The sequence below is a fragment of the Macrotis lagotis genome, chromosome X (genome assembly GCF_037893015.1).
Source record: "Macrotis lagotis isolate mMagLag1 chromosome X, bilby.v1.9.chrom.fasta, whole genome shotgun sequence".
NCBI classification, from domain to species: Eukaryota; Metazoa; Chordata; class Mammalia; order Peramelemorphia; family Peramelidae; genus Macrotis; species Macrotis lagotis.
Window position 1 is genome coordinate 426,916,822 of NC_133666.1, and position 18,394 is coordinate 426,935,215.

General features: G+C 34.1%; 1 protein-coding gene across 1 annotated transcript in view; it reads right to left on the bottom strand.

Annotated features, from left to right (window-relative positions):
• RGS20 (regulator of G protein signaling 20) overlaps window positions 1-18,394 on the bottom strand; it is a 95,950-nt gene that overhangs the window by 7,610 nt on the left and 69,946 nt on the right. The window contains exon 3 of the mRNA XM_074200103.1: window positions 7,207-7,293. Coding sequence (XP_074056204.1) covers window positions 7,207-7,293 — 87 coding nt within the window. The remainder of the gene's footprint in view (window positions 1-7,206; window positions 7,294-18,394) is intronic.

Sequence of the window (18,394 nt, forward strand, 5' to 3'; positions counted from 1 at the left end):
TCACTTAATCCAATTATCTTGCAACCCCACCCCCTCAAAGAAAAAGAAATGAATATTTTGACCAATTAACCACTGCCTTCAAAAAAGGGGGAAAGAATTTGGTATATTATAAATTTCTAGTTGCATCTACTTTTTCTCATTCAGTCTAATTATCCTGGATTTTTTGAGTACAAAGGCTAATAAGTATCTTTTTAAAAAAATTATTTAAGGCAATAGGGTTAAGTGACTTGCCCAAGGTCATACAGCAAGACAATTATTAAGTGTCTGAAGTCAGATTTGAACTCAAGTCTTCCTAACCCTAGGGCCGGTGAATATTTTCTACAATGACACATAGAAGGTCCATTTCTTTGGAAAGCAAATAATTTTTTCCAGCCCAGGGCAAACTAGGGAGACATTCAAGTCTGTAGATGTTGGGGATAGAATCTGGTTAGGAATGCACTTTGTGAAGCATTCAGCATCCAGGGGTTAAAAGAGAGTGAGACTAGGAACCAGTTCAGGGAAGAGATCTCAAGACATTCCTGAATTAGTGAAGACAGCAGGAATAGACTCCATCTGGCAACTCTGTGGCTAACTAACCAGATCTGGGTCATAGATTCAGGGCAAAGAGGATAAGAGTGGTCCCAGAGAGTGATTGCCAGTAAGGCTCTAAATATGCACTAATCAAAGAATAAATTCTGGGAAAAAAAGAAGCTGTGGGGCTTTGATCCCAAGAGCGGAGTAAAGAATTTTTTCTAGTAGTTGGTATAAACTTGTAGTGGAATTACCAGGACAGAAGTCCCAGATCAGACAGACCAAACCTGGGACAGTAATTTGCCGAGCATAGACCAGAGAGGGTAGTGAGCAGATTTCATTCCAGATCACATCACTTTAGGAGCACTGAAAACTTGTAGGTTTCTAGTTTGAGTTGTGAAAACAGCAGAAGGATATTAGAAGACAGAAGCTCAGATCAGACTCCCCTCTCCACCCCCCATTCCTGTCATTCAGAGATGCACAAACTTCTAACAATAACAACAACAAAATCCAATGTCAAGAAGTAGGCTGGAAAAAAAGAATAAAGATTCATACCATAAAGAGCTGTTATGGTAAAAGGAACACTTAAGACAAAAACTCAAAAGAAGAGAATTTCTAAAAACTTCTGTAAGCAAAACTTCAAAAAAAAAATGCAGCTTGGTCAGAAGTCCAACAAGAATTACTAGAATAATAAAAACAATTTTTTTTAAAGGTGCTGAAAAATTACTTTAAAAACTAAATGAGGGCAGCTAGGTGGCTTAGTGGATAAAACACCGGCCCTGGAGTCAGGAGTACCTGGGTTCAAATCCGGCCTCAGACACTTAATAATTATCTAGCTGTGTGGCCTTGGGCAAGCCACTTAACCCCGTTTGCCTTACAAAAAAAAAAACCTAAAAAAAACTGAATGAGAACAGGAAAACTGAGAAAAGAAATAAGAAAATTGGAAGAAATATGTGAAAAAATATTAATAATTTAGAACAATAAATACAAAACCTTACCTGTGAAATTAACTCCTTGAAAATTAGACTTGACCAAATAGAAGCCAATGACTCCACGAAACATGAAGAAATAGCAAAACAGTCAAAAGATTGGAAAAATAAAAGTAAATTTAAGATACCCCATAGTAAAAATAAGTGTTAAAGAAAATAGATCAAGACGAGATAACTTAAGAACCATTGGATAACCTGAAAACTGTGACCAAAAAAGAGCCTAGACATTACATTTCAAAAAAATCATTTAAAAAATTATCCAGATCTCTTAGAACCAGAGGACAAATAGAAATTAAAAAGAATTCACCAGTTACCTTTTCAAAACACATACACATATACACACACACATACACAAATGAGAACTCCCAAGAATATTATTGCCAAAATCTAGAGTTCTGAGGTCAAATTTAAATTATTGCAAGCAACCAAAAAAGAAAGAATTCAATTACTGAGGAGCCACCTAAGATGATATGAGACTTAGCAGTTATACTTTGAAGGTATATATAACTTGGAATATGATCTTCCATAAAGTATTTAGACTTACAACTAAGAATAACTCATCCAACAAACTAAATATAATTATATAGAAGAAAAAATAGAGCTATAATGACATAAAGTACTTCTGAGTATTCCTGATGAAAAGATCAGTGCTAGTTAAGAAATCTGACATACAAACATAGGAGTAAAGAGAAAAATAAAAAGGTAAACATAAGTGAGCAATTATAAGGAACTAGACAGAGTTAAATTCATCATCAGGGCTCATATAAGGAATCTAATTATACTCAGGGCCTAAGAATGATTCTGTACATTTTGATGACTTTAAAAGAAGAATGGAAAGAGTGGGGAAGAGGAGTATACTGGGAAGAGGGATAGGAAAAGAAAAAATGGAGAAAATTATGTCCTGTAAATGAAGTGAGCAAGTAGAAGTCAAAAAACAAGAAGGAGAGAGCACAGGAGAATAGGCACATTCAACCTCACTCTCATCTGAACTGTTAAGAGGAGGGAAGACTGTGTGTGTTTGTGTGTGTGTGTGTGTGTGTGTGTGCATGCATGTGCACACACATGCACACACTCACTCACTCACTCACTCACACACACACACACACACACACACACACACAGAGATTTGGGACCAGAAAAATGTTTGATCCACAGGGAAAGGGGAAGGAAAAACTAGAATTAGAAGGAAAATAGTTTAGGGTAGGATTCAGCAGAAGCAAAGCAATCTCTTAAAGGAAAGACTAGAGAAGACTAGAAAGACTAGAGAAGAAAAAAGCATAAGATGAAGAAAGCTAGTGAGGAGTCATAAATGTGAATGGAATGGACTCATACATAAAACAGAAAATTAGAAACTAGAACCAATGATATATTGTTTGCAAGAAAATGCACTTGAAATAAAAAATATAATTAAATTATATTAAATTAATAAAATTAAAATAATAGGCTAGAACAGAGTCTATTATGTGTCAGCTGAATTTTTAAAAGGCAAGGGAAAAATCATAAGCTCAGGCAAAACAGAAACAAAAATAGATGCAAAAAAGCAATAAATAAGGAAACTATATTTTGATAAAGGATGCCATAGACATTGAATTAACATCAATACTAAACATATATGCATCAAATAAGATAGCATTTAAATTCTTAAAGGAAAAGTTAAATGTATTAAAGGAGGAAAGAGAGAGAAAAATTATAAATAGTGGAGAATTTCAATTTACCCCTTTTATTTTTTATTTTTTTATTTTTTAAAATTTAATTTATCCCCTTTACGAGCAAGATAAGTCTCACAAAAAAAAACAAATTTTAAAAAACAAAATATAGAACATAATTTTAGAATAATTAGATATGATAAGCTTTTGGAGAATATTAAATGTGAATTTTAAGGAGTATACCTATTTCTCAGCTATGCATGGCACCTTCACAAAAACTGATCATGTATTCAGGCATTAGAACCTCACAAAAAATGGAGAAAAGAAGAAATATTAAATATATCTCTTACTGACTAAAATGCTCTAAAATTGTATTCAGTAAAGGACCTTTGAAACAAAGATTAAAAAGTAATTAGAAACAAAGTAACAATACTAAAGAATTCATGAATCAAATAACTCTAAAACACAATAAAAAAGATAAGCCATTGATTAAATTTCTTTCAAAAACTTAAGAAGAAAACTAAATTGCCAATTTCAAAAATGAAAAGGCTGAATTCACAGCCAAAGACAGAGAGATAAAAGAAATTATTTGGAATGAAGTACAATATTAATATTTGTGTAATCCCTGTATAAAAGGGGTCCTTGATACCTTTCTGGGCCCTGAGAAACTTCTCAGAAATATAAACTTAGCTAGGCACCTTTGGGTCTGAGAATAATCGAACAGGACCCAAATGCTTGACTCTGGGGTCACGAGATTATACCATAAATTTGTCTGAGATACACAAAAGGCTCTTGTTAACCTAATCATTTTGCTGTATCTATAAAATTCCACTCTCCTTGAACCTGTGGGAAGCCCGAGAATATGTGACTCCCTCGGTTTCAAGAAACATGTTAAGACATAAAGCAAAATCTATACTAGGCCATATGTTTGCATATATTTGTAATAGTCTGACAAGGAAATATATCTAACTGCTATCTCTGCTTCTATATCTTGCTTGCTCACAATACATGCCCCCCCAAATACTATAAAAACCTTGTTCTCTGGACCCTCAATGCTATGTGCTTTGAGGAGGTATCCCCACATATTCAATGGTAATAAAATGTGCTCCTCAAAATTCATAGCTCAGTCTCCATCTTGCTTCTTTGGGTTCAACAGGAATTGTTTCATCCCATAAATGCTATTAAATTGATAGTCTAAATGAAATAGATGTTTACAAAAAAGTATTAATTGTCCATATCAAGAGAAGTAGAAATAGAGAACTTAATTAACTTGAGGGGAAAAAAATTGAACATGCCCAAAATGAATTTTCAAAGACAAAAATCCCAGGATCAGATGGATATACAAGTGAATTTGAAGACAATTAATTCCAATACTACATTAAGTGTTTAAAAAAACAGGAAAATAAAAGGGTGGCTAGGTGGCACAGTGGATAGAGCACCAGCCCTGGAGTAAGGAGGACCTGAGTTCAAATCTAACCTCTGACACTTAATAATTACCTAGCTGTGTGACCTTGGGCAAGCCACTTAACCCCATTGCCTTGCAAAAACCTAAAAAAAAAAATAGGAAAATATGCAGTCCTACCAAATTCCTTCTTTAATTCAAATATAGATTTTAGTTTAAAATCAGAGAGATTCAATAGAGAAAGCGAACTATAGGCTATTATTTCTTACATATTGATGAAAGAAAATTTGAATAAATTCTTAACAAGGTGAGTATAATTTATCACAAAATTAAACACACTATTATCAGGCTGGATTTATACTAGGATTGCAGGATTGGTTCAATATCAGGAAAACTATCAACACAATAGACTATATTAATAATAAAATTTTTAAAAATTATGTAATTATATCAAATAATGCAGAAAAATCATTTGACAAGATAAAATACTCATCTTGGTCAAAATTCTAAAAATTTTAGAAATAAGTTATACTTCTCTTAAATTGATAAATATTTATCTACCTAAAACTAAGAGTTAGCATTATCTGTAAAGGAGATAAGCTAGAGACCTTTCCATTTGAGATTAAAGGTAAAGTTAGGATGTTCATTACTACCATTAACTTCTGGAAATACTGTCAACAGTAATAAGAAAAGAAAACTAAATTGAAGGAATAAGTAAAAGCAAAAAAGAAGCAAAATTATTACTTTTTGTAGATTATATGATAACAGAGGATCAACTAAAAAGTTAATTAAAACAATAAATAATTTCATGAAAGTTTCAGAATATAAAATAAACCTACAAAAATCATCAGCATTCTGATATTACCAAAAACCTAACAAGAAGAGATTGAAAGCAAAATTTCATTTGAAATAACTACAGATAGTGTAAAATATTTTGGTCTACTTTCCAAGATACACATGGGAACTATATGAACACAACTCTAAAAGCTTTACATAAATAATGATAGTTCTAAATAAAAGGAAAATATAATTGCTTGTGGTAGGACTGAAACATTATAATAAAAATACTCCCTAAATCAATTTGCTTATTCAGTGCCATACCAACCAAACTACCAAAATATTATTTAATAGAACTAGAAAAAATAGCAAAATTTATTTGGAGGTACAAGAACATTAAGGGAAATAATTTAAAAAATATGGGAAGGAATAGAGTCAATCAATGTCAGAACTCAAACCATAATACAAAACCATAATTATTAAAGCAATTTGGCACTGTGGTGAGAAATAGATCAGAGGAAAAATTAGGTATTAAGAATATATAAAGCAAATGAGCACAGCATTCTAAGGATTGAAAAATCCAAAGGTCCCAGTTATTGGGGCAAGATTTCATTATCTGGTGAAGATATTTTGAAAAACAGAGAGTAGTTTGGCAAAACTAAGGTATTAATATTTCATACTGTGTATCAAGACAAGCTCCAAATGGGTACACCATTTAGAAATAAAGGATAACATCATGATCAAAATAGAGAAGTATGGAAGAAATTATCTTCAGACCTATGAATAGGGGGCAGATTCATGACCACTCAAAAGACAGAGAGGCTCACTAGAGAAAAATGGACAAATATTTTTATACAAACAAAACAATGTAGCAAAAATTAGAAGATAAGTTGGAAAAATTTGGGGGAAAAAAACCTTTGCAAAAAAAGTTTCCCTGATAAAGATATAGGAAATTGAGCCAATTTTAAAGAATAAAATCAATTCCTTAATTGTCAAATGGAAAATGGATATGAGTAAACAGTTTTCAACAGAAGAAATTCAAGGCTCAGTAGTCATGAAGAAAAATGTTCTAAAATCACTAATAAGAAGAGGAATGCAACTCCCTCATATCTTCAGATTTGTGAAGTTGAGAAAAAGGAAACTGACAAATTCTGGAGAAGCTATGGATAACAGGTATATTAATGCACACTTGGTTGAGTCATGAACTAGTCCAGTTATTCTGGAAAGCAATCTGGAACCATGCTCCAAAATTAAACTATGTAAACTGTTTGACTTACAAATACCAAATATGTCTATATACTATGTTTAATATGATGTCTTTATGTCAATAGATCAAAGAATGATGAAATGGACTGATATGAACAAAAGATACTTGTAATAGCTTTTTTTTCATGGTGAATTGGAAACTGAAAGTCCATCAATTGGTGACTGAACAAGTTATGCATATGAGATAAAGTACTACTGTGCTGTAAGAAATAAGAAAGTGGGTGGTTTCAGAACTACCTGAGAAGACTTTTATGAAATGATGTAAAGTGAGATGAGGAGAACCAAGAGAACAATTTATAGAATAGCACATTATTGTAAAGAAAAAAAAACTTTTAAAAACTTGGAAATTTTGACCAAACCAATGAAACTAGAGGACCCTTGATAAAATGTGCTGTCTACCTGTAGATAGACAGGTCATTGCTTTCTTGCTTTCTCAGTTGATTAGAAAAACAGTGATGGAAGCGGGGAGAGAATTTGGAACTGAAAATAAGCTAAAACTGAATTTAAAAAAATTAAAATAAAAAGTAATAATGTAATAGCTAATTTTTGTATGCCCTAATCAGACTCTTGTATTTCTGATACCATGGTACATCCTATATAAATGTTAAATTTTTACCTTTCTTCACAGTTTGGAAGTTCTTCTGTCCTGAGTTCATAGGATGCTCTCCTTGCTCTTTCTTCTTCTTGGTTTCTAACAGTAAGACTGCAAGGAACGACATGGTCACAAGTCACTTAAGCCTATATTCATACAATTATCTTAAATACTATCTGTAAAAAAAATTTCAGGTCTCTAAATCCTCCTTTTTTAAAAAAATGATCTAGATTTTTCTTTCTCTGTGCAGACTAGATTAAAATGGCAACTCAGCATTAACAAATTATACAATCTTAACATTGTAGGATAAATTGAATAAATATAACTTTGCATTTACATTGTTGTGGTTATTGTGTATACTGTTTTTTTAAATAGTTAAATGACGTAATGGATGGAGCGTTAGATGTGGAATTCAGAAGACTTTAGTTCAAATCCCGTTTTTTTTAAATTTTTTTGTTAGTCAGGAGCCAGATGGTTCAGAAATTAGAGTACTGGGCTTGGAGTCAAGAAGAGCTGAGTTCAAATATGTTTGTAAGGATTAGATGAGGTATTTGTAAAGAATGTAGCACAGTTCCTGGTCCATAATAGGTGCACTTAAAATTTTAGCTATTATTACAACAATAAAGCAATAGTTTTCCTGGTTCTGCTTACTTCACTTTGTATCAATTCATCTTCTGTTCTTTTCTTTTGCATTTTTTGTCTTCTTCATATTCAGCACTTTTACATATAGGACTACCAAATTTTATGTCCTGTACATCCATCCATTCATAGACCAAATTCTTTAGCTATTCTTCAGTTAATGAACATATACTTTTAGTTCTTAGTTATGATAAAAACTTCTATAAATATTTTGGAGAATATGAGAATCTTTCTTCTTCTAATTGTCCTCTTTTTGAGATATGTTTCAAAGTAAAATTTCTACATCAAAAGTATGGGCAATTTAGTAACTTTTTAAGCAAAATTTCAATTGCTTTCCTGAATGGTTGAAAATCAACCAAAACTGCCTTAATCTGTCAGTCTTTCTACAACCATTCCAGCACTATCATCCTTGCCAATTTGCTATACATAAGGAGAGACTTCAGAGTTGAACGAATTATAAATTATAAGTTCTTCGTTTTTCCCTTCATAAAACTTACACAAGCCTAGCTTAGTTTCCAGTTTGTTAAGATCTCTTTCACAGATGGTTTTCTGAAATACAATTTGTTAAGTCAATAAGAATTAATTTTTGATTTATATCTACCACTGTGCTAGGCACTCCAGGTTTAAAAAAAAATTAAAATCATTCTTTGCTCTTGAGAAATTTCCAATCCAAACTAAAAAAAAAAGAAAAATATTTTAGAAAAACTATAGAATTAAAAATAATATTAAGAATAAAATTATTATCCAGTGCTAGACTGTATAATATAGCACTAAATATAATAAGCACTAAAACCATGATTGTAAAAACCTTTCCTGCCTGTGTGCTGTTTTAATTTTTACATATCATACTCCTAAGAGCTTTAAGGAGACAACCTGGTATATGGGTGCATTTCACCTTTTCCCTTCTATGATTTTTGTAGATATGTAGAATGTCCCATGACATTCCTTAAAACTCATGAACAGAAAGTGACCTGTCCATAGTCACACAGCTAATATATTGCAGAGAAAGATTTGAATCTAGATCTTCCTAACTCTAAGTTCAACCACTTCATAGTAACTGCTTCCAATTGTCAGTGTGTTGTTGTTTACTTATATATAATTCAGAAATAAATCTTTCAATTAATTACATTTTTTATTTCACCCTATTATTAATCTTATGGAGTTCTGAAAATGATTTCAATCTCTCTTCACCAAAGTTAATTGATATATATATTGCACTTATTATAGAACTGAACTGTAAGCTCTTAGAGTCATTTTGACAAAGCTGTTTTGTGATTATGCTACAGTATTGTCAGTTTTGTTCCAATTAAATTGCAAGAACTCTTGACTTTTTGTCTTTACATAATCAGAGCAAGAAACTTTTCTGAGATGGTGGCATATAGAAATGAAAGGTATAAATGCACCTTGCTGACTGGTATTATGCTTTCTTTAGTATCAATATTTCATGAGTTCTTCCTAGCCGTCTTCTACACAGTAGGATATAAAACTGCTCAGTAGGTTAAAATAAAAAATAGAGGATGGAAAAATGGGAGAGATTGATATAAGATTTCAAAAGAGTTTAATTGCAACTATATAATAACCCATAATAAATGTAGCACTTAAGCTCTGGAATTATCTCTCCATGTAGTCATTTATAAGAGTGTCCTATTTTTTAAGCAAGGATCATTTAATGTAGCTTGTCTGTGTGAGGAAACAGAGATTGTATTTTGTTCTTAATCTTTACTTGCATATCAATTCAGTATTTATATAGGGAAAAAAATGGAGAGTAGGGAGGCAAATACAATGACATAAGTATATGGCTTCAGAATTCTGACTAGTCAAGTGACTCATTCTCCACAAGGTACATTTTAATTCAGTAAATTTAAAGTCCTATATTGTCAGCAAATAATATTCTCTTGGTTGAGGATTGAGGGACTAAGAACTGGGAAAGAGAAGGGGGAGAGGGAGCTTAGGAATAATAGCATAAAAATTTGAAATCAGCAGAACTTCAAGAAGTCTTGACTCAAATACTTACACTTCTTGCCTTCCTTTTTCCTTCTTCCTTAAATTACCCAAAATGTTGCCAGGTTTAATTCCACAGATTCCCTTCCCTCTAGCCATTTCCTCCCACTCAAATCACTTTTCCTTTTTCTAAAGATGATGAAATTCCTTCAGAGAATAACTTTTGGAAACAGACATACTCAATAAATAAGAAAGCTTTGATTGAAACAAGATGCTTAAGTTCCCATTATGCCTGAATAATATCTTTCCTCGCAAAGTAGTTCTATTACTAAGACAATGTCTTCATACATATTTCTAAAGAACATGTTGATGAATCATATGCCTTCAGCATTAAGATAGTTTCATAGGTAACAATATTCCTATTCTGCTGTTCTTTATTTTGAAGTAGAATTAATTTTTTTTTAGGTTTTTGCAAGGCAAATGGAGTTAAGTGACTTGCCCAAGACTACACAGCTGGGTAATTGTTAAGTGTCTGAGGCTGCTTTTGAACTCAGGTACTCCTGACTCCAGGGCCGGTGCTCTATCCATTGAGCCACCTAGCTGCCCCAGAATTAAATTTGTTAATCAGACTTCTTACTGATATTAATTTAGTATCTAGGACCTCTGTCAAAACTTGGCCCAGAGGAAGGGTAGAGCTGGATTATAGGGAAAAGATTATTTGAGATTAGCATAGTTTGCTAGAGAATTGTTTATTGGAGATTTTTTTTTTATTTTGTGAAAATGTTTGTGTGTGTGTGTGTGTGTGTGTGTGTGTGTGTGTGTGTGTGTGTGTGTGTGAACACAGATGGCCATTGGGACCTCCTTGGGGTTTTTACAAACAATGATTATATATATATATATATATATATATATATATATATATATATACACATTGGTATATTGTTGTCTTTCTCTGAGACCTAAGAAGAAATCTCTCAGAAAGCAGTTGTATTAGAGTGATGAATTCTTTATTTATAAGAATATGAGTATATATAACCCCCAAAGCTGCTTTGAGCTAATTTACAGAGATAAGCTATGAATGGTTCTATCCCAGAGAACAAAATGGTATATTTATTAATCATCTGCCAGATAACAATCATCTTCATTGTAAACAATGAAGTTTTTATTGGTTACAATGACAAAAAAAGGCCTTCCAGTGAAAGAAACCTTTATTAAGTCACCTACTATGTATAAGGTATGGTACTAAGTATTGAAGCATTCTAGAAGGCCTTCTCAAATATCCTAGGGCATGAAAGAGAAATTAGTGGGATTCATGAAAATATTAATTAGAGAATAATAGAACTTCACATTTGTTACTACCTTTGATTATGGGGAAGACACTAGTAGTCTAGAACTTTCTAAAACCAGACAGATCCTCTGATTGAATGTACCTATTATATAGGAGGAATTTTTTCCCTTTCTGGCAATGAACAAGATAAGGAGGTGTATTCTCTATGGGTGGCACCATTCACTACTGGCAAATGGATAATCTTTTAATACAGGATGTTTGAAAATGAGTCCCATCATATTTCTCATTTTATATGAAAGTTTTGGATTGTATATCTTTCTTAGAAACCTATTTCTCTTCACAATTGACATGAACTTTGTTATTTTTAAAAGATTTCTTCTTGATTATATGACATTTAATTTTAGTAATTTTATTTTTTTGTATTTGTGGTATCTCAAGACAGTTGTTTTTAGAAAATGAGTGAGTTTGAAAATTAAAGAATTATTCTTGAAATTAAAATAGATATGTAATCAGGGTTAAATTAAATCAGATTTTTTTACTGTCATATCAAATTCAAATGAGTAAACTAAACAGTTTACTGTTTCATTATTAGTATGTACATGAAAGGTTGACAGACTGAATAGCTGGTAAAATAGGTATTTTTGGTTGTTTATTCAGACTCTAAAGAATTGGTATCACTTTGAAGATCATTTGAAGGAACTAAGTATGTTTGAACTAAAGAAGCAAAGGCTTAAGAGTAGCATTTTAACTGTTTTCAAGTATTTGAAGGATTTTCATGGGGAAGGATGAGATGTGTTCTGCTTGGTCACAGAGTCCAGAACTAGGAGAAATGTGGGAGAAATGTTAAAAAAAATAAAGATAGGCTTGATATAAGGAAAATGTTCCTAGCTGTCCAGAATTAAAACCATCTAGAAGTTGAATTGACTGTCTTGAGAAGTAATGGGCCTTCCTCAGTGAAAAAGAGAGGTTTATCAGTTCAGCTGTCAAGCAGATACCTTTTCAGGTATGTGAATGCAATTCACATAAATAGCACTTAATATCACCATTTTCACCTGTGAGAGTCTATGATTATTTATTGATTACAATGACAAAAAAAAAGTTTTGGTTTTTATTCCTGATAAAAGAGTCCCTACCTGCCATCAGATCTTTGATTGCTCAGCAGTAGGACTGGTCAAAAAAATGATCTTGTCCTTAGTTTGTGTTTTCAATATTTTTGTTTATTCTTGAAGAGACTATTGAAGAGTTGCAAATTTGACTTAAAACGTATAAATTATTAAGGTGTTTTGACTACAAAAATTTATGTGTCTCTCTTTATATATAATATATGTGTATATATTGTGGTTAAACACACATATTATCTTTCATTATCAAAGAAAATCAAAATGACAAAGAAGACCAAAATGCCCCAACAGATCTCTGAAAGCGCCCCGCTCTTTTTCTGTTTCACTGTTGCCAATGCCAAGTGTTCCTCCAAGTTATCAACAAACTGTTCCTGCTCAGAGAGATACCTTAGTCTCTTGGCATTAGTTCTTCTAGTAATCATTTTTTTTTTTGCCTTGGGGCTGTGGCTTCAGTTGAATGTGAATATTTAGCTTGGAGAGGATGAGTCTGTGAACAGTTCAGTACTCTGTGCCACACATTATCTTTGTCACTCTCACATCCTGTCTGTCTCATTTGCTTACAATCACATAGTCTAGAAGCCAATGTTTGCTATGAGTGTGCATCCAGGAAGTTTTATTGCTTTTAGGTAAATGGAAGACAGTGCTTGTGATGAGGTCATGAGAAGCACAAGTCTTCAGTAAAAGGTGACCATTGCTGTTGCTGTTTCCAACTCCATTCTTTCCAAGGACTCCTTGCCATGTCTGGTGGTCTGAGCCTTCTCTAGCATTAAAATCACCCAGAATTATAAGTTTTTCCTCTTTTGGTACATTAATGATAAAGGTCTCCAGGTCTTCATAACATTTTTCTTTGACTTCATCAGAGTTTGTCATGGTGAGAGCCTAGGTACTGATTCCTGGAAGTGGCAATCTCATTGTATTGTTGACTAGCTTAGTTTTGATTACAGCTTCATGATATTTCCCTTTCTGGTCACACCAGAAAAATGTATATTCAGCTCTGACTTCAGTAAGCTGGCCTTCATTTGCCTGCTTTGTTTCACTCAGGACTGCTATTTGGATATGATACCTGTTGAATTCTCTTGCAATAAAAGCTGTTGGATCTTATGTTGTCTATGAGTGTATGCACATTCTATATGCTGATGGTAAGTGGAATCTTCTTTGAAGAAGTTTTTTTAGATTCTTTTTATGTCTTGTCCACAGGGTGGGATCTCCAACTGCCACAGTAATCAGACCAGGGTTAGATAAGCAGACAATATTTTGGGCACGTTTTTTAGCCCCTTTATGACACCAGGAGATGGGCAGTGCAATTCTTAAAAAGGACTGCTCAGTCACCCAGGGGATTGCCGAATCTCACTGCTCCTTTCAGTGGGCCACCTGTGTGGGGGGTTGTGACAACAGCTCCCATTGTGTCTGCACCTACTGCTTCACAACTTGCCTATCATCACAGGACTTTGAGATAGGAATATAAAGTAGTATGGGTGATGTCTATTGATGCATATATAAATTGGATCTAAATGAGGCAGAGTTGTACAAAGTTGTCCATCTCTCTCTCTTCCAAAGTCATCATGATCCAGTGTCAAGACAGAGTCAAGGCAACTGGTCATGACCCTTGAGGTGGTGGATGACCTTGGTATTATCAACCAAGCTCTAAGCTCTCCACAGAATCTGCTTCAGCTGCCTTCATGACCCTTGGAATGAAATGTTCTCATTCACCCTTTCCACCAATGGAAGACTTCACATTCTTGGGGTAGGTACCCCTGACAACTCACTGATGAGTTTGAGACTCCCTCAGTTACTCTCAACGTGGTTTAGCCTTCCTGCCAAAATAGTTTACTGGAGTGTGGCATGCTGCAACTTTTTAGAGCCACAGGTGAGAGTTAGGTGGCTCAGGTGGACATCAAAAGTGGAAAGCAACTCTTAAAAGGACCTGGAAGCCTTCATGCAAGAGGTAATAGTCTTTTTTTTTTTAGATTTTTTTTTTCAAGGCAATGGGGTTAAGTGGCTTGCCCAAGGCCACACGGCTAGATAATTAAGTGTCAGAGGTCGGATTTGAACCCAGGTACTCCTGATGGTAATAGTCTTTCTTGAACACAACCTACACCCCATACACATATACTGTTTCCTGACAATTCTATTTCCTCTGTAACTTTAAATAATGACCATGGTGTTGTAAGGGAATGAACATCAATCTTTTTCAACCTTGTTATTTCTACTTTAAATACACAACTACATACCCATGCTTCACATTAAAAGCAGATGACAATCTGTGCCATTGAGATAATTAAGACTGACCAAGTGCTTCCTCAACTCTTTTATTCCTCCAAATTTTCCAGCATCATTACCCATTTCTCTTGTCCCTGTACACAGAAGGAGAGGATAAAAAGAGGTATTCCTACTACTTGCTAAGGTCAATTTCTTTAACTGTGCCCTTGATTCCAGTTCCCACTGTTTCCTCCAGGACCTTGATCCAACAATCATTCCTGATTATGCTTGTTTAATCATATTCTCTTTTTTTTGGACTTTTTGCCAATTTCATAAAATAAGCTTAGAATTTCCATATCCTTTTAAAAAAACTACCAAAAGCAAACAAAACTTCCCTCAGTCCTTCTGTTCCCATCTAGCTATTACATCATTTTTTTCTTTTCACTACTAAGTTTCTTACAGAAGTAATCTGATCTCCATGGCCCCTTGTCCTTACCACCCACTCTCTTCTTTCTGACTCTTTTGTGTAGGATAGTGGGGAAAGAGCTAGAGGCAGTAGGAAGAACTAAAAGGTTTTTCAACTAGAGTGTGTCTATGGCAATTAATGGAAGGGGTAGATTTGAGAAATATTGCTGAGAAAGAAACAGAACTGGGTGACAGATATGTAGGTGGCAAAGGAGAAAAGAGAGAACAATGATAGTTTGGGTCTCATTAAAAGACAGTGAGGGTGCGTACAAAGAGGAAGGCTACATTTCAGACAGAGGAAAAGAAAATTACTGAATTATTCAATTCAACAAATATTTATTAAACACCTATTATATACAAAGCATTGTGTTAGATAGTGGGATAGGGGTTAATGGTAAGAATATATGATGAAAAATAAGACAAGTCCCCCAAAAGGTCTTCCATATTATAAGGAGTGTTACAAAGAATGAAATGTCAAATTTTAATATTTTATATAACTAAATAGCATTTACTATGTCTTGCTCAAGTGGTTATTAAAAATCCAGTCATTCTCCTTTTACAAGGGACGGTATTCCACTTGGAATGCTCTGATACTTCAGTGAATCTATGACCTTATGAATACAACTCTCCCTTCCATTGGACCATATTGCAAATCATCCTTGCTTTCTCAACTTGTGTGATTATTCTTTATATTCTCCCATATGGTGTTCTCTCATACATATTCTGTAGAGAAGAAACTAAATGTGGTGGAAGTATTCTTCCAGATCTATTCTATATTTTATAGGCACCAGGGATGCATTTGGGTCATCCCAATTGTTATCATTTCTTCTCATTACATGTTGGCCTTCCTTTTCCATTCATACATTTCCCCTGTGCTCTCTGCCTCTCTTGCTCTCTCTGTGTCTGTTTCAGTCTCTCCTTTCCATCTCTCTCTATATGTATACACATATATCTTATACTATTTCTTACTTGTGTCATCATATGTATGTATTTTCCTTTAATTGGCTCCCTCTCTTAATTTTGTAAATTATTATGTTCCAAGATTTGCAACCATACAAATACCACTGGAAAAAATAAATATTAAAATTATGCACTAAGGGTCAGTGTTGGTTTATTATGAGCACTTGGCAATTTCTCACCTGCAATTCCTTCTATTCTCTTCTTATCCAATTCTGTACCCCATTCAATTCAGTTAAATAAACATTTAACTACCAGTATTAGGTAGTCAGGGTGCAAAGACAAAAATGAAAACTGACCTGGAGGAATAAGGTAAGTGAAAGATAATTTGAGGCCGGAGAAAGTACTTAGAAATGTAGGTAATAGTGGTGATGGTAATGGTGGTAGTGGTGACAAGAAGTCTGAGCAGGAAGTTGCTCATGGAGAAAAGTTCACTTGGGGAATGGCCAAGAGTGGGAATATGAGACACTGAATTCAGGGAACTGCAAAAGAGATCAGTTTAGCTGGAAGATTCAATGCTTAAAAGGGATAGATGCAAAATAAGTGTGGAAAGGTAGGTTGGAATCAGATTATTTTAATTTTAATTTATTTATTTTCACATTACTACAATTGTCTTGCTGTAAAAGTAAATATAATCTCCTCAAAGATAGAGAAACCTCAAGAAAAATAAAGTGAGAGAAAAAGAAAAAAATGTACTTCAGTCTGTGTTCAGATGGTGTCAGCTTGGTTTCTGGGATGGATCACATTCTTTATCATAAATCCATCAGAGAAGGTGCTTCAATATTTTTTCTGACAGTTGCTATTGCTAACTGTATTTGTCTCCACTCTATTCCTCCCCATTCACATTTATTCTATTCTCTCTCTCCTTTCACTTTGTCCTTCCTCAAAAGTGTGTTGTGGGGCAGCCAGGTGGCACAATGGCTAGAACACTGACCCTGGAGCTGGGAGGACCTGGGCTCAAATCCAGTTGCAGACATTCAACAACCACTCAGTTGTGTGACTCTGGGTCAGTCAACCAACCCATTGCCTTGCAGAAAGAAACAAAAAAGTGTGTTATATCTGACTACCCTTTTCCAAGATCTTTCTCTCCTCTATCACCTATACTCCCCCTCCACTGTCCCTGCCCCCCCCCTTTCTCTCATACCTTTCCTCTTCTTTTTCCTCTAGGGTAAGATAGATTTCTATACCCTAATGAGTGTGTAGGTTATTTCTTCTCTGAGCCACTTCTGATGAGAATGAAGTTTTTCTCACTCCCCGTAACCTTCCCTCATTCCATTGCAAAAGTTTTTTCTCCTTGACTCTTTTACATGAAATATCTTAACCCATTTTACTTCTCCTTTTCCTTTCTCCCAATATGTTCCTTTTTTGCCCATTGATTCTATCTTTGTATTATAGTAAATCTTCATATTCAGCTTTCTCCTGTGCCTTTTCTATTTTTGCTATTTCTACCTGCTCTAATAAATGTGAAGGTTCATATGAGTTATCAGATTCATCTTCTCATGCAAGAATATAAGAGAGTTCAACATCATTTATTCCTTCATAATTTGTCCTTCCTTCCACCCCCTCTATGCTTCACCTGTACTTGGAGAATAAACTTTCTGTTCAGCTCTTGTTGTTTCAACAGCAAAGTTTAAAAATCCCCTATTTCAATGAATGTCCATCTTTTCCCCCTGAAAGAGGATGTTCAGTTTTGCTGGGTTGATTTTCAGTTGTAATTCAAGATCTTTTGCCTTCCAGAATATTCTATTCCAAGTCCTATGAACCCTTAATGTGAAAACTGCTAAATTCTGTGTAATCCTGACTATAGCACCATGATATTTGAATTGTTTCTTTCTGGCTGCTTATATTTTCTCTTTTGCTTGGGAGCTCTGGAATTTAGCTATAATATTTCTGGGAGTTTTGGGGGGGAGATTCTTTCAGGATTTGATTAGTGGATTTCCTCAATTTCTATTTTACCCTCTGCTTCTAAGATATCAGGGCAATTTTCCTGGAGAAATTCTTTAAACATGAAGTCTAGGTTCTTTTCCTGGTCATAAATTTCAGGTAGCCCAATCATTTTTGTTTTTAGTTTTTTTGCAAGGCAATGGGGTTAAGTGGCTTGCCCAAGGCCACACTAGGTAATTATTAAGTGTCTGAGGTCAGATTTGAACTCAGGTACTCCTGACTCCAGGGCTAGTGCTCTATCCACTGTCCCACCTAGCCACCCCTAGCCCAATCATTTTTAAATGATCCCTCTTGAATCTGTTTTCCAGGTCAGTTGTTTTTTTTTTTAATGAGATATTTCACATTTTCTTCTAGTTTTTCATTCTTTTGTTTTGTTTTGTTGTTTCTTGATTTCTCACAAAGTCATCAGCTTCCCTTAGCTCCCTTCTACATTTGAAGGAGTTATTTTCTTCAGAGAGCTTTCTTATCTCCTTTTCTATATGGCCAATTCTGCTTTTTTGAGGCAGTTTCCTTAATGATCTCTTGGACTGCTTTTTCCATTTGAGCTAAACTGATTTTTAACATGTTATTTTCTTTGTTATTTTCTGTTATCTCCTTCGCCAAGTGCTGACTTGGTTTTCATAATTTTCTCTTCCCAATTTTTCCTCCACCTCCCTTA